Below are 21,762 nucleotides of genomic sequence, written 5' to 3'. Positions count from 1 at the left end.
TTTTTAAGAGAAAGTAAAATATTAAGAGAAAAAGAACGAATGTAAGTTAAGTTTAATTTCCCTCCCTAATTTTAACAAATTTGGTCATGGGAGCCAGACGATGGGCTAGCCATTGATGTTGACAATCTTTCTTCTTTAATAAAGTATGAACCCATCATAGAAATAGTGTAAAGAACATCAAGTGGTAAAGAAAACAACTCCCATGACTATCATGGTCTCTTTTTTCTGAGTCAATCAAATTTATCAAATCTTGGCAATTAGTCCATACTTCTATGTTTTTCTATCCCATCTCCAGTGCACCTTACAATATTCCTTGCTTTAATCCCTTAGCGTCCGTTTCTTGAGCAACAAATTGATAGTTAAATACTATAATTGAGGCACAACCTATCTCCTCTATAATAAGATCATTACTGCTAATACAAATAAGTACTGGGTGATCCTCAAAAAATAAAAATTGGCAATCAACCAGAGAAATTATAATCAAGTGCTACCTGCACAAACTCTACAGGATTGATAATCTTCAAGTCATAATCCCATTCATAAAATTATTTTGCACGATAAACACAAAGTTAGAATGAAGATTAAGGAAAACACATTGATCATAAAATGTCGATCAGATTCTGCTTGTGACAAAATACACACCTCGGGTTCACATTCATAAAATGAGAAAATCTCTCCCTACTTTTACGAACTTTAGTAAAAATTTTCATAAATTAGTTTTAATTTAGGATGTACCCTAATTTTCCATACACCATTCCATAAAATTTTATGTATCATCTAGTTACCAACACTCCCTTGAGTTGGCTAAGAGTGATGCTTCTGGTCAATGGACAATCGATAAATCACGGTGTAAAGACCTACAGAGATTTTAAAGATCACATTCACAACATTTTAAGGAAAAATAGAGTAAATGAGATTACAATTTCTTTCATCTTTATAGATCAATGTACACACTCTTGAAATAGCGTGTTACGAGGTACTAGCATAACATAATCTCTTAGAAGTCAAAAACTATTATTGGACAATACTTCGAGTGAGGAAAAACAGGGAGGTGGGTTGAAAATGATAGAAAACAAATACGGAACGATTTCATGAAGATCGATAAGCATGCATGACAAACACTATAAAATACACGTTTTAGGCATACCTGAATCCATGGTTGAAGAATAAGAACTCCTCAACGTCTTCTTGTATGCTCCTTATATAATTCGATCAATGTTGGTCTGGTCTACCCTCTTTCCCTTTTGCTTTTGATTGTTAGCTTCACTTAATGGGTCAGTGATAACTATATATAGGGGTGAGGGTAGGGACCAACCCTGCAATAAAATTAGGGTTTCCTCCCCATTAAGTAAACAATATCTTAGGTCCACACATGGTAATAAATATTTCATACCATTAAGGTGTGCTAATATAATCCAATATCTCCATAGAGATCACTTACCAATAATATTAGTTTCTTTCTACTTACTCCATCTTTAGTCAACACCACTAAATCGATTTTGGAAACAAATCTTTGACTATGCTAGCCCACCTAATAGGAAATCTTACAGAAAAGAGGTAGAAAATGAAACAGAATGAAATCGAAAAAACGTGTCAATTATAGGCAGTTTTTATTTGTAAGAATGAGACCTTGATTATTTCTGAAATTGGTAGCATGAGGGAATCTCCCACCATCCCACGCCAAATCAATTGAATTGTCAAAATGGATCTTGTGGAGAAGGAATCCACATGGTCAAGGAGAAGAAAAAATATTTTAAGCCCATTTGTCTAGGGGGTTTTTATGGGGGGTGGGATTTAATGTGTGAGAGACATGTACTTATTTCCCAAAAGCATGGTGAAGTCATGTGTTTGGATATAACAATGTGAGAAATACTCTAGACAACATTGGGAGATGAGCTTGATATGGCTTTCGCTCCATCCCCTTCCAAAGTCCTACTAGTCCTACTAAATTGGTGGGACTTTGTGGGTGGGGGTGGGAAGTCATTGCAATTAATGATTTTCTTTCTTCATTCTTCCGTTCTCTCTCTCTCTCTCTCTCTCTCTCCTTCCTGTAGCTATATGCTAATCAAATAAGATTGGGGTGGAAAAGTCTAATTTTTCTCTAACTTCACTTTCCTTATTTTTAACCCCACCAACATGTTAGGCCCAGTAATCAAATATTCCCACCCCAAACTCTCCTCTAAACAATCGGAACTAAAATAAGGAATACGAGAATTGAGAAGACATGAGAAAACACCCCACACTCTCATAGTGATTGTGTGAGGATTTTTTTCGCTTTGTGATACAAATTTTCAAGATAAACCCTATCTTAGGTGATCTGCACCGTACCCGACCCGATGAATTAATGAATGGGTTAGGATTTAAGCCTTTAAGGCTTAGGGTTTAAGACCAGACCCGACCACCCCTCCTAAAGAGAGCTAAAACCTCTATTCTTCTCAGGGTTTATTGAGATCTCAGCGGCTCCTGTTCTGCAGTTCTTCTCCAGCGGGCGAAGGCTCCTCGGCACCAGCAGAACTGTGGTATTCTCTCTCTCTCTCTTGCTGAGAATCAAGTGTGGTTTTTGAGGTCAGTTTTGGTTATGGCTTGCTTGAGCAAGTTGGCTTGGATGCCGCTGCTGTACTTCTTCTTCTTCATCATCTTCTTCTCATCTAAATATCAAATTTCTCCTTTCCATCTCTCTTCTATTCCTTTTTTTTTCTTACTTCTTCTGATTTGGAAGCCTTTCCACTTAGGATGGTGGGTTCTTTACCTCCTGCAGCAAGCATCCAAGGCATCCCCGCATCCACGCATCTATGTTCAGTCCTATTTGTATCTTTTTATTTGTTACTTTTGTTGGTGGGTAACATGATCGTGTTTTCACATGTGAAAGCACACTCCACAGATGGTTAAGAACCTTTTGAGTTTTGACGCATAATCATTCCCTCTTGATTATTTGTGAACTCCTGGAACTCTCTATTTGTATGCCATGGTTCTTCGTGAGAGCCTCCATTTGGAGATTTCACTACCTTCCTTTGCAGGTGGAACTGCTCATTTGTTGTTTGTGTGTGTGTCTTAAAGTTCGAACTGTTTTGGCCAATGTAGGTTTCCTATACGGGCAGTGACGCGTTGAAAGAAACTTTCTGTAAACTGTGGCCTACATCTGCTATTTAGAAGGTTACTTGGTGCTGAAACTTTGTATATTCGTTCACGCCAGTCTATGAATGTTACAAGTTTCAGCTTCAATTCATTTTTTCAGAAAAAAATTTTGGATGAAGGTTGAAAGAGTCATAATTTTGAAAGTGTATAAAGGATTAACGTTCAAGGAAAAATGTTCAAATTCTTTGTGGGTTTTATAGCTGAGATGAGGCACAAAATCTGACATTTGGATTGATCCGATGGTGACAGTCCTCTACATAGCATAAATTGGCCAGCATGAGGCCATGGCTTCCGCCAATGCTCATGAGAAGACATTTTCCATTTTTATTTTTTTATTTTATTTTTATATATAATTTTCCATCTTGTATTGTCAGCCTTTTCTTCCAAGTTTTAAGTTTTACAGATTAGAAATTATGTTTACAATTATTTCCAACTTTTAGAACTATTTATCAAAAAATTATATTTTATGTTAAAGTGTTCTTTTTAATTTGGGAGTGGTGTTGTTTCTGGTTGATTTTTTTATTTTATTTTTAGTTAGTTGATATTTGGTTAAGGCTTCTAAAGCTATTTGGTTGTCTGATTGGTTAATTTTGAGGGTAAGCTTCCTAATTTCATATTTTATATGTTTTTTTTTTTTGTTTGATATGAATTTTTATAATGTATTAATATGAACATGTCTTTTTATCCATTAGTTTTGCTCGTTCTTCTATTAAAATGCATTTATAACATTCTTAGTTGTCATGTTCTTTCTGTTTCAGAGCTTTCTGAGGTTTCAGAGCTTTCTGAGCAGCAGCGTGTGGCTGTATCGTTTGTGTTTAGGTGCCTATCGTTTGAAAATGCTCGTACTATTTGAAACCCCTGCGGGTTTCGCCTTATTTAAAGTATTAGATGAAGGAAAGCTATCTAAAGTTGATGTAAGTACCTTTGATTATATTTGTTTCATTGTCATGCTTTGTGCTCTGTTTGGTTCCGCTTTTAAGTGAATAGAATTCAACTTTATTAATTGCTCTGTGTTTCAGGACTTGTGGAAGGAGTTTTCCACATCGGAGTCAGCTAGACAGGTGATCTACTGTCCTTTGCTTTTCAAAATGATACAATTTTTGGCAAATATATATCATCATTGCTGTAGGTCAATATTTTCTTATGTATATGAGGTGTGGGTTATGATTAGTTTTTCAAGCTTATCATGATCATAGTCGTCAAAGTACGGCACCTTCTTGGGTACGACTTGCCTTGTTTGGTTTAAGAAAGGAGGCTGCCTTGGTGCCTAGGCATCACCTTGTGGCTTGTGACAGCACACCTAATATTATATCAGTTTTTGATACTTCACAAGTTTATGTTGATTTATGTTTATTGCTTTGTTTTTTTATGAGTATGCTTATATTATATCCTATGCTTTGTTTATTATATGTTGGTTTTCTCGTATTAGGTCATTGCTAGTATAATTATATTTTATTGTATTGACTTCCATGTTGTATATAAGCATAATTTATATAAAATTATTGTTGCTATATTACATATACTGCACGCCTAGGGCGCGTAGGTGCCCCTCCAACTCCTTGGGTCGCCTAATTGCCTTGACAACTATGATCTTGATGACTTTACCAGATGTGAATGGAATTAGAAAATACTTTAACCAGTGAGAAAATAAATGTGATGATAATATAATGTTTCTGTAGGCCTCATTCTTTGGTTTGTTGACAAAAAACTGCTTGCTTGGGCATTGATTTGAAGGCCTTTTGAAGTAACCTGAATGTTGGAGCTAAAAGATATATGGGAAACTATCATTAGGAAGTGAGACGATGGTTACTTAATTGATTTGTGTTCTTCCTTTGTTCCTTTGACCCCATTGGAAGGGTAAGACAAGGGGGAGGTAGCTCACTGATGCTGATTCGTGGTTCGACCGGCTTGACCAGTTTGGCCATCTAGACCAAGCTGAATCGGGTCTCAACCTTGTTCTGTTTCAGGAGCATATTTAAAATTTATTTAATATGGGAAAGATGTTACATAATATTTTATTTTGTAATAGATATTAGACATGCAGGGGAATTTCCGACTTGAGATCTATTGAGTTTCTATTTTGTTAGTTTATGTTTTGGGAAGTAATTAGGAGTCCTCTTTTTTTTTTTTTTTAATGGTTTTTATAAATAGGGGATAGTGAAGAATGGAATATTGAGTTTGTTTAGAGTTTGCTTGTGTGGCGTGCACAACGGTGGCTGCAAGTCCTCCCATCTTCTCTTCTCTTCTCTCTTCCATACTCTGCTTTTTCCTCCTTCCTCTTCCATGTCAGGTATTAATCTTCTTATCTCTCCCCACTTTTGTTTCTTCTTTCTTCCTCTTTCCTTTCCTTTATTATTCTCTTGTTCATTCATTATTTTTCACTCATACTATCAATACCCTGTTTTCTGCAGAACTATAATCAGTAAAACTGATCATTGATCTCCCTCATCCCATCTTCTTTCTCCTTAAATATCTTGAGTGTGAGATCCCTTACCTTACGTGATCTCTATGGCCCTAGTAGCTGAAGCCTTCCCTACTGAGAGAATCAATCTTCAAAGCATTGCTGGGCCTGCAACTTTCGTCCTACCTGGTTTTAGGAATTTTTTATTAATTTTTTGGGCTTGAGATTTAGTTGTTTGTTGCATCAATTCAAGAGTACATTGGGTTTGGAGTACTCTTCTAAATTTTCAGGTTGATTACGTTTCATAGGAGAGAGTTTTCTCATTCGAAATCAGTACTGATTATGCTGGTTTGGTTTCCTTGGTTGAAGTTTGAAGACAACTCTCTGTAATTCTCATTTCTTTCATTCCATTAGTATCCTTCCCTTTATTCCCAATTCTGTTTTGTCCTTTATTTTTTTTGTTATTTCCTTGTCTGCCCTTGATCAATAAATACTATTCCCTTATTTAACTACCAAGCCCCCTTTAAAGTTTCTGGTTATTTACGGTCCTGCCACTCCCCTTGCAAACTTGGATCTGTTTATAGAATTACCATTATTTATCAACTTTTGGCTATTTTACACCTGGGTGGGCCCATTGCTAATCCAAAGAGGGATTCCGAACCTTTGGATCGCACCACTATCCTTCCTTTTCCCCCTTTTTTTTTTTTTAATTTAATTTTATTCTATTTTTTATTTTATTTTATACATTACCTTTGAAGCTGCCAGCATTTTGTGTCAAGATAAACCTTTGGAGAGTCTGGAGACTTATATCATAGATCTCTATTGAAAACCTGTCTACAGCCTAACAAATTGCTACCAGCTTTTCCTTCACCCCACACCTCTTTTTCTTGTGTGAGGTGGGGGGGGGGAGAAAAACCAGGGCTGCTCATTTTGTGTCAGTCCAGGCTGTTCATTCAGTGAACATACACAAACATTGAATCAGGCCTCAGCCAATGGGAAGCTTTTTCCATTTTTCAATGATGTGAAATGGTATAACTTACACCCATTTTTATTGATGCCGCTATTTCCAATGGAATGTTTTAATCTAATATTGAACCAAATTATCATATGAATGTTTAAGTTTTAGAATCAATAGCCAAATCTAATCAATCTTCCTGGTACACCTTAACCGTGCTGGATGTGAAGCTAAACCCTCTTTGAAGCAATGGTATCTTACATGAGAAAAAAATTGAATGTTGGTGAATTTTGTCTTGTCTTTCTTCCAGTCTTTTTTTTTCTTTGATCAATGCCAACATGTGTATTGGGGAACCTCTTCCTTAAGCTTTGTTCTTTCCTCTGCATGATCAAATTTAAAACCTGAAATGTATTTGGTTTCACCTCAATATCAGCTAGTGAAGCTGAAAGCTTTTTCCAAGTTCGAGAACACAGCTGAAGCCTTATCAGCAGCAACCTTGTTGATTGATGGCAAGCCCACCAAGTCTCTTCGTAAATTTTTGCGTGCTCATTGCAATGGAGAGTCATTAGCTGTTGCAGACTCAAAGCTTGGAAATGTGATAAAAGAAAAACTGGTATGCTCATTTCCTTTATGTCACACTCCTTGACTCTAGACTATCCCTAGCTAATTATTTTTGTCATTCATTGTGATTGAGATCTTATTTTCTTTCAGGAAATAGAATGTGTTCACAACAGTACAGTGATGGAGCTCATGAGAGGATTAAGAAGCCAATTAACTGAACTGATATCAGGGCTCCCTGTTCAAGATTTAGCTCCAATGAGCTTGGGTTTAGCTCACAGTTTGTCTAGATATAAGCTAAAATTTAGTCCTGACAAGGTGAACTCTCTTTTTCAAAATATTGATATTGATTTAGCCTTTGATTCTGAAGTTCATTCATGTTATATATATATATATATATATTTTTTTTTTTGCTTAATATGATTTTTAGTTTTTGAATTTAAACAGCATACGTTGAATTGTGGTTGAACCGTTGAATGATGCAAGTCATAGCAAAAGACTTTTCTGGTTTTTGTGTCCGCAGAAACCCAGTTACCTAATAAATAATTATCATCAATATCTAAAAGGTCAACCTTATTGAAGCTGAGCCAAAATATCTTTAATGCAGAGAATCACATAAGAAACTTTGTGAAACTAAAAAGTTTTCAATACCAAATGGTCACTTAAATTGCCCAGTAATTGGTTGGGCTTTGTTGCAGTAAAACTCAATCCTAGCAGAAAAAGGATTGCATTGGAAACCAAGTGCACAGCCACGAGTTAGCCTTTAATTTTGATGATATTAAGGTAATAACGTTAGTTGTGTACTAATAGATCCCAAAATATCATACGGAAAACAATGAACTGATGTAGGAATTCATTCTGAAACAATTACACTGGCAGAGTTTCTCAAGTCCAATATTGAATTCAACAGAAAAGCAACAGGCCCCAAATATCAATATTATTGCATATAACAGAAGTGATCCATTACCTAGAAGTTTTAGAAGCAGTAGAGTAATGTAGAGGTTAGTGTTGGGTTTTGGGCTGCACTAATGCAATTGCTCCATATGGGCCCATAGTGGTTCGGCTGTTTTCCTAACAGTTAGTTCAACTAAGAACCAGCACTACAGTAGGATTGTTAGTCAGCGGATCAGCAACATCAGGGCAGAACTCACACAGATTTCGGTAGACAAAGAGAGAAAAGAAGAAGATAGAAGATGGATAAACGGGATAGAGAAGGGGGATGGGGGACTATCTCAGTCCAAGTCTCTCACCCACAGCGTCTCACAATTTGTTTGGTGTCTCACCAATGGCTTCTCACCATACTCTCTCACAGAGCGAAGCACAAAGCTGTGTTTCATTTTTTCTCAAATCATTGGCCCTGTAGTTTACAGCCACAACATTTTATTTATAATGATAAAATCGATTACCGCTATGACTCTTCATTGTGTGGAAACGAAGCTCCTAGACTAAATTTTTTTTAGATTGGTTCCTACTCTATAGAAGAAAAGGGGGGGGGGGGCGGTAACAACATGGTTCTATAAAACGGAAAGGAACGGAATGGTCAGTTTCGGCCGGATCGGAATGGTATTGGCCTTGAACGACTGATACCAGATCCTGACGTTTCCAATCCTGATTCACATTTATGGTCCAGGGGTAAAATTATAATACAAACTGATTTAAAAAAAAAAAAAAACACGGGAGATCTGTCTGATATGGTCTGATCAAGACCGTTCTAGAATGGTATCGGAATGGTTTTGGCCTTGACTGTTCCTGTGTTTTAAAACGTTGGGTAACGGCCAGGAGGCTCGAACTCGAGACCTCCTGGTGACCGTGGGCTTAGTGCACCACAGCTTTACCAACTGCGCTAGGCAGTATTACATAAACAAAGCTATAAACTAGAAACTATTTTAAACCATTGAACCACCACCCCCGCGCGACGCAAGGAACAAAACCCTCTAAAATATAGCACTGTGCAAGCTGTCAGAATTCTCCACAACCTTCTCCACACATTGGCCATGGGCCCCACTCAATAATCTTGTTATCTCCCTCCTTGACAGGCTGGCCAATAGGTAATAGCTTTACCATATAGAACTGCTCGATAGCCACTAAATCTGGAAAGTATTCTGGAAAGTATCGTCCTCCAATTAAGGCTGGTCGATGGGGGGATGAACCTGGACAGATTGTTGTTGTACATTCTCTCAACCACCATCGATCTACATTATAGAGATCGATGATCCTTATTTGTTAGCAGAAGATCCGCAACATAAGACAAACCAATGTTTTAGATCACAATTTATGTCCCAAAGGGTGACATGATTCATGTCACAATTATATAACATTGCTAACATACGTAGATCCATGTGATAGAGAACTCCACACCTATCTTATTGGTTGAATTTGACTTCAAAAGCAAGCAGGAAATGTGTTAAATTGAGTACAAAATGATGGCAAATTACATAACTGCCACTAGATTTCTTAATGGTGAATTGCATTCTTGTTATTCATGAAATTTAAACTCACGCTTTAACTCCTCCCGTTGCTGATTTCATGCTGGAATTTGACCGATGAGATGGCCGTGGGGTCATCTATCACATGGATCCACTTGAGCTGAGTCAAATTATGCCAGATAGCAAGGAAATGCAACCTTGTTATGTGAGGGAATCACAGCTTCAGGACAATAAGTGTTTCCCATATTTTATTTTAGAGAAAATTGCATTGCCACCCCCAAACTTTGGTCCTTATTCAATGCCACCCCCTGGACTTTTCGAAACACCAAAGACACCCCCTGAAAATTCAAACAATTCCAAATTAGTCCTTGTCGTTAGCCGACTGTGTTAAGTGAATGAAAGTCTATTAGTTTTTTTCCAAAATGCCCAAAACACCACCAGCTATTGTGAGAGGACAATATTGCCCTTCCTTTCTCTTCTTCTTCTAAACCCACTCTCCCTCTCTCCTCACTCATACTCATACGAACAAGGAAGAAGAAGGAAAAAAAACCTGCAACTCGACCGCTCCCCTCCGGCGTGCGATTCTCAGGCCAATAGCTGACCGGTGTGAGATTCCCCTCCCCTGTGATACAAGAGTGGAGGTTGTCAGCTGTTGTAATTAAATACATGACATGAAAGAGAGGGTGTAATTGGAAAAGGGAGAAATGTGATGCTAGAAATTGAAGGGCAAAGCAGGGTTGGTTGGAAAGATTCAAAAGACGGTTGTTTGCAGTAAGAAGATGAGGACACAGAAATTGTTTTCATTGGCCTGGGAAGGAGGGAGAGAGAGCGAGAGAGAGAAGGGAAGACGGAAGGGGTTAGTGAGGAGAGCGTACACAAATCCCAATCACTAGTTGAGGATTAAACATTGTAGCCCAGGATAAGATGTCCTAAAAGAGTTAGAATACATAGTACTGCATAGACAGATCCCAGAATGTAAATAACTAATTAAATCAAAATGTAGTATTTTTCGATAATCAAGCTGGTTGTCTATAGGCGGTGAAGTACAAAAAGGCTTCTCAGCCCCGATCTGCAAAGTGAAACACTATGAAAGTCACCAACTTAACAAGCTGGCCTATCATCACAAAAAGTTCAGATTAAAGACGACGGCACCAAAGGGGGGGGGGAGGAGGGGGAGGGGGAAGAGAAATGAATGAAGCTTTGCTGCCAAAGTGCAGAATTGGGTTGGATTTAGAAGAGTAATCCCATCAATGAAGTACTATCAAAGTAGCTACTTTCCCTTTGATAATAAAAGCAGGTTTGGATGTTCAGGTTGGGGAAAAACAGCCAACGGAGAATGGTTATTCGTCCAAGCATGATTGACAAGAAGAGGGAAAGATGGGATCGTGGAGTTATGGAATGGTTACCAATACCAGCCTATGAAGGAGTAATGTCATGGTTTCTAATACAACCTTCAAGCGGCATATTAAAATCAAGAAATATTACGGCACAAGGAACTCATTTGGAACGTAGATGCCATGAGAATGCCTTTCTCCTGATTTTTCAGTTGGCCAGTGGCAAGCGTGCACTGGTGAATATGCCCAAGAAGATGGGTTGTTTTGTGTTTGGTCTCCTGATCTTGAACTTGTATCTAAATGATTTTGAGCTGCCTTAGAAGTTTTAGCTCTTTCAAGGATGTGACAAAAGGATTCAGGAGGGTCAACAAGATTTTAGGGTTATTACTTTTCCCAAATAAAAAGGTTTCGAGGGTATGGAATCTAAATAGCTCAAGTCTCTTTGTGGTGATGTTTATGTTCCAACCCTTGCACAGAGACAGGTGGTCCAGATAATTCTGTCCATCCTTGGGGAATTGCACGTCGGTCAGCTATTGGCTTGAGAATTGCTCGCCGGAGGGGAGCGGCCGAGTTGCAGGTTTTTTTTCCTTTTTCTTCCTTGTTCGAATGAGTATGAGTGAGGAGTGAGAGGGAGAGTGGGTTTAGAAGAAGGGAAAGGGAGGGCAATATTGTCCTCTCATAATAGCTGGGGGTGTTTTGGGTATTTTGGAAAAAAAACTAACAGACTTTCATTCACTTAACACGGTCGGCTAACGGTAGGGATTGATTTCGAATTGTTTGAATTTTCAGGGGGTGTCTTTGGTGTTTCGCAAAGTCCAGGTGGTGGCATTGAATAATGACCAAAGTTCAGGGGGTGGCAATGCAATTTTCTCTTTATTTTATTTTTATTTATTATAAATAGCAGATTTTGTTTGAGTAATGAAGATTGGATAGTTAAAATACATGTCCAACAAAAAAACTACCAGGCACAAATGAATCCAGAAGAAGATGCGGGAAACTAAAACCTACAAGCACGCTTAGCAATAAAGGCTTCCTAGGATATAGGTTCAACTAAGCCTAGATCTCTCTGATGCAAGAGCACTTCCTTGGACGGGGCTAAGCCTATTTGGGAACCCAAACTGAGAACAGGGTCCAAATTCGGGTCTTTGATCTAGAAGGATATTTTAGGATTTTATTTCTGTATATTTTGGGATTAACATATAATCTTTATTTGCGTAGGTTAAGTAGGGGATGGCTACTAGGATATAGTTTCCTAATTGTTTTAATTTTCCAAACTAGAATAGAGTAGGTTTCTTTTCTTGTTGGTTTCATCTTTTATTTATGGGTAAAGGCTGGGCACGCTGCTGGGGTACCCAGATTGATGCAGAATTGATGTTGTTGAGCCGGATTGACCCTTTGGGCAATCTCAACCAAGATGAACTAGGTCCGATTAGATTTTTTTGGATTCCTTAGGATCTTTAGGATTTTATTTTGTTTGGGAATTATTTTGCAATCTCTTAATTTGGGTAATTGATAGTCAATTAGGGAATTACCACTTTAAGTTTTATTTTGTTTCAAATTTTATTAGTTAGAATTTAGGAAGTAATTAGTAGTTGCTATTTCAGTTTTAGATTTTGATTAGGCAAGTTTTAATTTCGATTTATTATATAAAGGCATGTAACCTAATTTAGTAGATAGATTTTTGAATGATGAATTAATTAATTGGTTGAAACCTTGTGATTTGCTTGGTCGTGAGACCTTCTTCCCCCTTCCCCTTTGGGTGACTCTTCTCTTCTCCCTGCAATTCTGATTTCTCTCAAAGATTTCTTTCTTCCCTAAGACCCTCCTCGCATCAAGTGGTATTAGAGCCGAAGGATCCTCTCCTTCGTTCTCTTTTCTTGTCCGTCTTTTCTCCCCGTCACTCCCTTCTTCCCTGTTTCTTTCCCTTAGTGTGCCTAGTTTTGCCGAGAACTAATATTCGAAAAAAAAAAAATTCCCACTTTCCGTAGCACAAAACCCTCCCTATCCTCTTCGATCCATCTACAGCAACCCACTGCCCCTTTTTTTCTTTTCCCTTTTCCTTTGACTGATCCCCTTTCTGCCGCTAAGGTTTTGCTGAGTGAAAAAAAAAAACTGTTGAAACCTCTCACCCCGACCCCTGTGATTGTTCTATCGGAACCTTCCCCTCGGCCTAGGGTTTTGACAGCAGCAAAAAAAAAAAAAAAAAAAAAAAAAAAAAAAAAAAAAATAAAAAAGAAAAGAAGAGCAAAGGAAGCAGCCGAAGAGAAGGAAGAAATAGTAAAGATGATAACAGCGATCGAGAGCAGCTCGCAAGGATGATAGCAGCCGAATAAGATACATATCTGTTTCCCTTTCCCTTCAGCTGCTAATCGACCTTCCAGTGGCCGGTTTATATTTCCACTCTCTATTGCAGTCGTAACTTCTTCTTTGGAGTCAAAGTCGCAGCTCGCAAGGACTTCCCCACCCTTCGCTGGTTCCATTGGTGATAGAGTAGAGAACCTCTGCTGGTTCTCCATCTCCAAGAGGGCAGAAACTTTCCTTCTTTTCTTTGTCGGTTTACGGTGATACCCCCAACCCCACTATCTCCTTTTTGTTTCTCCTTTTCTTTAAATTCTTTTGAGCTTCCAGAATTGCCCCTCTAATCTCCCATTAGTCCTAGTTATTCTTTTTTTTTCATTACTTCCAAGTATACCCCTTCTCCTTCAAACGTGAGCCCCTTTCTTTTGTATTTCAAGTTGAACCACTTTTTCTCCACAAAAAAAAAAGAAAAAAGAAAAAAAAAAGTCGAATCCATATATTTACAGTTCTGCCACCCATGTGCCTAGTAGAGTTGTGTCTTATTTTGTGAGGTACATAGTGATGCCGAATACAAATCTGGTCATGGAATCTTTTGTGTTCAAGTTCAGAGTTCGCTTGCCCAATGGAAAGACTGTTAAATTGTTAATTGATGAACGATTAAATGACAATTTTGTCTCCAGATCCATGGTGGATATGTTGTCAGAGATCAATCAGATTTTTTTTGAGTCGGAGGATAATGTATTTGTTGAATTTTCTGTTCCTCCTTATTATGATGGTGCTTTTTGTAAAGTGTTTGATTCTGCTCAGCACATCATTAAATTGGGTCGAGGCTGGTTGGAACAACGGGATGGTTTTCTTGATCGTGACAACAATATGTGCACCCTCCAGGCTTACCACATGGGTTGAAAATTTGATCTTCATGGATTGATTAAGTCAGAGAAAGTGATACCCCCAGTACAACCACAAGTTGAACCAGAGGCATCAACACAAGTGGAAGACCGTCCTATTGTGGAACAGGTGATGACAACAGAAAAAGAGAAATTTGTGGATCAAGTAATGGAGGACATCAATGCAGTGCCACTTGTTCACTATCATGAATTTGTTCTTCCCCGCGATTTTTCGGACTTGAATGCACCTCCAAAGCTTCACATCATAGATTTTGTTCGCGATGCAGACGACGAGCAATTCACCCCCGTTCATGAATTTTTATTATTGTCATTCTTTAAAACTTGTGGATGAGTTTTTCTCAACACTGGGGGAGTTGATGCAGAATTGATGTTATTGAGCCGGATTGACCCTTTGGGCAATCTCAACCGAGATGAACTGGGTCCGATTAGATTTTTTTGGATTCCTTAGGATCTTTAGGATTTTATTTTGTTTGGGAATTATTTGCAATCTTTTTATTTGGGTAATTGATAGTCAATTAGGGAATTACCACTTTAAGTTTTATTTTGTTTCTAATTTTATTAGTTAGAATTTTGGAAGTAATTAGTAGTTGCTATTTCAATTTTAGATTTTGATTAGGCAAGTTTTAATTTCGATTTATTATATAAAGGCATCCCCAATTTAGTAGATAGATTTTTTAATGATGAATTAATTAATTGGTTGAAACCTTGTGGTTTGCTTGGTCGTGAGACCTTCTTCCCCCTTCCCCTTTGTGTGACTCTTCTCTTCTCCCTGCAACTCTGATTTCTCTCAAAGATTTCTTTCTTCCCTAAGACCCTCCTCGCATCACAGCTTTTGTCACTCACCCTCTCTCTCTCTCTCTCTTTCTCTCCCCTATGGAAATGACCCCCATGTCTCTTGCATCCCAGCCTCCTCATTGGTCAAGCAACTAGCTTCAGGAAAGCTAGCGGCATGTGCAACCCCTTTCCCTTTATTTGTATACATGTACCTTTTTTTGGTAGAAATTTATATACATGTACTGTGCTATTAGAATTCAAATTTGCGGATGAATTGAATTGTGAGTTGTTGAGGGTTTGCCTGGCTGGTTGTGTGCTTTCTTTCCCCATATCTTTCTTCGTGCAGTCTCTTTCTCTCTCATCTCTTCTCCCTATCTGTCGTTTTCTTTACTGTTTCTTCCCTGTTCCAGGCTGTAACAGCAGGCATTCTCCTTGGCCTATGGTATCTCCTCCATTCTCTATTTTTCCTTGAGGTTAGGGTAATAGGAAAACCTCTCCTGCATGACCAAACCTTGGAGTTTCATTACTGTCAAACAATTCCTTGCTGCAAACCGAAAACCATAACCAAAACTGACTTGTGCTTACCTCCAGGGTTAGAGGCACCGTTTGATAATGTTTCTGGAAACAAAACGGATTTTTTGGTGTTTGATAAATCTGTTTCTCGAAATGTTTTTTGCAGACATAATGCTACTAAAAAACCCAATAGTATCATTGGATGCCCAAAAGGGAGAGAGGGTTCGGTTGTCTCTTTTTATGTTTAAATTGTTGAGAGATTTATCTGGCACAACAACCTTTTTTCCTTCTCAAATTCGTTTCTAGAAACGATACTTGTTTCGTCAAAGTCGTTTTTAGAATTGTAAATAGGCATACATTTTGATTTATGTTTATAAAAATGGGTGAAACAGAACAACTTTATCAAACAATTTTTAGGCTGTTTCTTCGTTTCTGGGAACAAGAAAACGTAGAAACGAAACGTTGTCAAATGGTGCCTAAGAGTTTGGATACTCCTCCTTTACTTGCTGTTTTGGAAGACTAGCAGTTGCATTCAATAAGGTCCTGTGGTCCTCCCCCTGAAGTATCATGTCTAGCCGAAATCACTTGAAGGAGTTCTAAGCTTCAGTGTCATTGTTTCTCTCACTGGTTATGTTGCTGGAGGTTGAAGAACCCTCAAACTCCCACACGGTTCCCCTTTTTATCTCTTTATTTTGTTTTCCAACTTTCCTTATTAACCCTCGCTTTCTCCTTTATTACCTCTTGCCCTTATCTTTTATTTCATTCCAAGTTTACCCTCTCATCATTTCACATTACATTCCTTTCTTTTATTTTGAACTTCTAATAAATTACGGTAATGTTATTCTTTGTTACTTTCCTCTCTTAAGTGCTGCATTGATGTAGAAATTACGTAGTTTCCATTACTCTTGCAAATTGAACTTTTACTATCTTGGGTGGGTCCATAGAGAACCCAAGTAGGTTTTGTGACCCAGGTTCCGCATCGCTCTCACTCCTTCAACTATGAAGATCTAGTTGAATGGGGTTGGGTTAATCCAAATATCCAAACTCTGCCTATAATTGCAGTTCACAGTGATAGAGACAACCTAGCAAGAAATTTAACCTGCTAAATTATTCCTAACAAAGCAATCTGGTATTGACGTTAGATAAAGATGTTGAATAACCACCCGGGGTGCCCAAAGAAGGGAAAAGGGGTCCACTGAGTATACGAAGATCTGTTTGAGATTATCTGACCTATAAGATGCCTCATCCATTTTTCTTCCAATATCTTCCATAAACATACTCACTCAGGGACATGGTGTTGTTCCATGCTGATGCAGATTCGTGGTTGAACAGGCTTGACCAACCTCGCCAACCAGACCCAACCTTGTTCTGGTTCAGTTGGATATTTAGAGTTTATTTTATTCGGGAAATATATTATGTAATATTTATCTGGGATAGCTATTAGATATGTATGGAAATTTCCTGTTTGATTTCTATTGAGTTTCTATTTAGTTAGTTTTTGTTCTAGGAAGTAAGTAGGAGCATAGTTGTCACGGTGTCTAGGAATCCAAGGTGTTGGAGGTGGCTTAGATGCAACGCGACACCAACAATGTGAACAAGGCATCCAAGTCGGCCTAGGCGCCTGGACGCCTAGGCGATGCCTTGATGACTATGATTGGGAGTCTTTGTTGCATCCAATGCATAGGATATTGAAGAATGGAATATTCAATTTGTAGAGCTTTCTTGTGTGGCATGAGAGCGGTGGCTGTGAGTCCTCCCCCTCTCCTTTCTTCTCTTTATCCGTCCATACTATTTCTTCTCCTCCTTTGTCCCCATCGAATCAGTCCTCTTTGCTGTCAGTTATTATTATTCATCTCTCCACTGTTGTTTCTTCTTTATCTTTATTCTTCTGTTGTTCCTTCATGCTATTTTCTCTCCTACTATTGATACCCTGTTTCAGCAGGATTATAGTCAGTAAAAGTGTAAAACTGATCATCGATCTCCCTCATCCCTTCTTCTTTCTGCCCATTTCTTCTCCCCCTTACCCTATGATAGTCTCTTCTTTATTTCTGTTTAGCCTTTGCTGGTATGCTCTGTTCTGCGATGGCTGGTATGCTCTGTTCTGCGATGGGTGCAGCACATATACAGCTGAATCAATCGCTATATTTTCTCTCTCTAATATTTGGGCATGTATACCTTTTGACTTAAGTGACTTCTGCCCTAGTGCTGCCCTTGCTATAAGCTTCCCTGTTGAGATAATCACATCAAAACTCAGGGTTCTTGTCTTGCGCCCGATCTGGTTTCAGAAATTTGCTCACAAATTGGTGTTAAATTATTGCGTAATGTATTAGTTGGAACCGATGGGGTTGGAAGGTGTGAATTCCAGCTTTTATCCTGCAAGGTAGCTGGTGTCTTGATGAACTGAAACCATCGCAAGGCTAAATAGTTCTGTGAGTCGCCGTCAGATGAGAGATTGAAGAGGGGCACTTCGAGGTAGAAGCCTATTTTCCCATCATTTACTAGCAAGTCTTTACCTCCGTAAGACAATTCTGCCCCTTTCTATCTTTGAAATTCCACAATCCACATACCCCCTTTCAAGTTAATGTACTGTTTTGTCCATCAACTTGTTATCCAGTTAAAAAGGTCCTTAACTTTTCTCAGAATTTACAAAATTCCCATTGATGCCATTACTTGAGTTTCTTTTGATTGGGTGGGCCTATTAAGTGATCCGAATTGGATTTTTGGAATCCCGATTGCGTCACATGCATTGCCATAATAGTCAACAAGTTTATCTGTATCCTTTTATGTTGAAAGAAATATTTTAGTGTCCAACGTCCAGTTCAGTGAGTCATTTTAGTCACAGTCAATTATATCTCAGCTCTGGTGTCTACAGGCATAATTGTCTTTAGATTCTTCATAAAAAATAACAATTTAGATTCCCTTCACCCAACTAACCCATGTGATTAATGTTCCCTATATCTGTGAATATGATAGATTTATTCCAATATGTGGTATCTTTTTAATTATTAATATTTGATGTATTAGGAATAATTTAATAAACTATTGAATTTAATATATAATAAAAGGTACAATATAACCGTTGTATAACAAATAATATAATATGTAGCCCCCTCATGGCGGGAAGATGAATTCGATGTTTTTTTTTTCCCTTACCACTTGTCTGACAAGTGGTTGAGAATCGTATAGAACAAATATTTTTTGGAAATTAAGTGTTTTATGTAAAGTAGGAGCTTTTCCATATTTTGGAGGTCATCTGCTTTAGTCTATCTTTTTGGTAACATATTTATTGCCATGAATGCTACAACTCAAGATCTTCTTTCCCCTTTATAGGTAGATACAATGATCATTCAGGCTATTGGTTTGTTAGATGATCTTGATAAGGAGCTCAACACATATGCAATGAGGGTTCGAGAATGGTATGGTTGGCATTTTCCGGAGCTTGCAAAGATTGTTCAAGACAACATTCTCTATGCCAAGGCAGTGAAGCTGATGGGGAACCGTGAAAATGCTGCGAAGCTTGATTTCTCTGAGGTAGAGTTTTCTTTCCATTTTTACCACAATAACACTAAAGACTTCCTATAGGAATGTGTGACAACTGTAGACGAGATGATACACATGTGCATGGTGGATGCAACTTGCATTATATTGGTTCCCTGGTTACTTCCTTGGCCCAGAAGTTGACAGGGCATTGTCTTACCAGTAATACTTCGAAGCCGTACCAGTAATAGGGACACACTAATTGAACTGATCTAGTTGCATCGGGTCTTTAGGTTCTATCAGTTTTAGAGCGTTCTTAAGTCTGGTCGACAATTTACCCCATTGATCCTTGCTACTCTGTTGGAAATATGAGAAAATTATGATGATCAATAATTTTTTGTGGCCTGGATGGTTATGGTAGTTTTACGTTGTTCTGGAAGTGCTTTATGCGACCTATCAAATTACGTGCCCAGATTGGAAAACCGTGATTTATGTGGCACATTGCTTAATTTCAGGAGATTCAGTTTCATGCTTCCTGTAACAGGATGAGGTCATTATTCTTTTTCTAACTTTTATGCAGATATTGCCAGAAGAGGTTGAGACAGGACTGAAGGAGGCAGCCATGATATCCATGGGGACTGAAGTCAGTGAGCTTGATCTGATGAATATTAGAGACCTCTGTGATCAAGTACTGGCTCTTTCAGAGTATAGAGGTCAACTATATGATTATTTGAAGAGCAGAATGAACACTATTGCCCCAAATCTGACTGCTCTTGTTGGAGAGCTTGTCGGTGCTCGCCTTATTGCTCATGGAGGTAGCTTGATTAATCTTGCCAAGCAGCCTGGGAGCACGGTTCAGATCCTGGGTGCAGAAAAAGCCCTGTTCAGAGCTCTGAAGACAAAACATGCTACTCCCAAATATGGGCTGATCTATCATGCATCTTTAATTGGTCAGGCAGCTCCAAAATTAAAGGGAAAAATTTCTCGATCTCTTGCTGCTAAGACTGCATTAGCCATTAGGTATGATGCTCTTGGAGATAATCCAGATAATTCAATGGGGCTAGAGAATAGAGCAAAGGTAATGTCACAACAATTCTGAGCTCCAGTATTTTCTTCTTAAAGAAGGCCCCTTTGTAATGTGAAATTATTTTGTAGCTTGAAGCCCGGTTGAGAAATCTTGAGGGAAGAGAATTGGGGCGGTCCGCTGGGTCAACAAAAGGCAAACCCAAGATTGAAGCCTATGATAAGGATCGCAAGGGAGCAGGGGCATTGATAACTGCAGCAAAGGTGTGAGTTTTAAGAATCTTCACTTTTGGTTGTTTCTTTCTTGGTAACAAAGTAATTGTTGATACTTATTTTTATCTGTAGGCTTACAATCCTTCAGCTGATTCAACACTTGGGCGGACTATGGGAACAACAATGAACCATCAGGATGAGGATGCTACTGAAAAGAAGAAAAAGAATATGGGAATTAAACACACTGACCAGAAAGATAATGAGGATTCTATGGTGGAACAAGGAGAGGAAGCCAAAAAGGAAAAGAAGAAGAAAAAGAAAAAGCACACAGGAACTGAAGCTGATTTGGAGACTCAGGATCAGCACGTTGAACCTGAAGCTGGAGAAGCAAAGAAGGAAAAGAAGAGAAAGCATACAGAAACTGAAGCTGACTCGGTGACCAAGGAGCAGCACATTGAACCTGAAGCTGGAGAAACAAAGAAGAAAAAGAAGAAAAAGCATGCAGAAGCAGAGGAGGAAGAAACTGAAGGGAGCAAGAAAGAGAAGAAGAAAAAGAAAAAGAAGAATGATGAGTGAATGTTTGTCATTAGATGTAGGAGGTGGCTTGCATGGTAGGCAACCCAACAATTTTGATATTAGGATTCAAGCTTGGTTATTTTTTATGTAAAATGTTGTATGTTTTGTTCGCAGGTGCCAATATTTAGCTAACTTATTTTATTCCCAGTTTCTTGGTTATAAATACATTAGAATCGTATATATCATTGTTACTGAGCTCTGGTGGATCATTCACTTGTGCAACTAAATGGTTTTTTGTCTAAACTCCATAGTTGATATGAATGTTCTCCTTCACTCTGGACCTTCTGTGGATGCAGGTTACTATTGCATCAATGGAGCTTGTTTTGACTGCAGCATTGATCAAAGGATTTGGATCCTCTCCAGTGTCGTGTAGGTGCTGGAGAGGATCTTAAACCATGATCTAAGTTTTCATTGTTTACAGTTTAGTCATCCATCCCAAGGGCTTCCAAATCCAAGGTGATATATGGTTGCAGACAAAGGGCCCACTTGATATACGTTCATCAAACAAAATCTGGGTTTTCTATGGTTGCGGTGATCACCCTGGCTGCCAACACTGTTGATCAATGCTCTCTCTAATTAAATGTCATTCTCTCTGAATCATGGTGGTTTGAATCTTTATGGCCTGGACTACTCTATTTTCTTTAGAATCTGAAGCTGGAAGTGAAGTTGGAAGTGAAGTTGAGATTTGCATTTTGCCACTCTTGAGAATCCGTGAAATAAAATAAGTATCAAAATGGGTTGGGTACATGAGATAGGAAGGGGAGAGTCTTCATTTATCTGATAGTCGTTATTACTCAAAAATACCTCTACCCTCATTATGATCCTCATCATCCCATTAATGCCCATGGTGAAGGAATACCTTCTTTCCCATGGGTGAAGGTAAATTTCCCTATACTCTTATTGAGAGTAGTAACAAGTTCTTGCAAAACTTTCCAATTGCTGAGTCTCAGAATCTTGATTATTTCTCTTCTTGGGTTTCATCAAGTTACTGATTGTGCAGAATGAATGGGCTAATCATCACTGTTGGTTTCTTGAAATTGTACAAGAAAATAGGGGAAAGACAAAAATACAATTTTCTTTTTCCCTTTTTTTTTTTTTAGCAGAATATGGAATTGGTTGCTAGAAAAAACCTAACGAATACAATAAAATAAAATTAAAAAAAAAAAATTTA

At 38.3% G+C, this 21,762-nt stretch overlaps 1 protein-coding gene across 2 annotated transcripts; it reads left to right on the top strand.

Annotated features, from left to right (window-relative positions):
- Positions 1-2,363: 2,363 nt before the first annotated feature.
- Positions 2,364-20,834, top strand: LOC122091749 (probable nucleolar protein 5-2). Of its 2 annotated transcripts, none has more exons than XM_042661868.1 (9): positions 2,364-2,519; positions 3,894-4,049; positions 4,155-4,196; positions 6,925-7,104; positions 7,203-7,367; positions 18,633-18,833; positions 19,360-19,857; positions 19,935-20,066; positions 20,148-20,834. In XM_042661868.1, the coding sequence occupies exons 2-9, from the start codon at positions 3,972-3,974 to the stop codon at positions 20,589-20,591; spliced, it is 1,740 nt and encodes a 579-aa protein (XP_042517802.1). In that variant the 5' UTR covers positions 2,364-2,519; positions 3,894-3,971; the 3' UTR covers positions 20,592-20,834. The 2 variants fall into 2 exon arrangements, with proteins under 2 accessions (XP_042517802.1, XP_042517803.1); XM_042661869.1 differs by having other exon boundaries at positions 2,367-2,519; positions 3,912-4,049.
- Positions 20,835-21,762: the final 928 nt, after the last annotated feature.

The sequence above is a fragment of the Macadamia integrifolia genome, chromosome 10, assembly GCF_013358625.1.
Source record: "Macadamia integrifolia cultivar HAES 741 chromosome 10, SCU_Mint_v3, whole genome shotgun sequence".
Lineage (NCBI taxonomy): Eukaryota > Viridiplantae > Streptophyta > Magnoliopsida > Proteales > Proteaceae > Macadamia > Macadamia integrifolia.
This window is presented reverse-complemented; position numbering and strand designations above follow the sequence as displayed.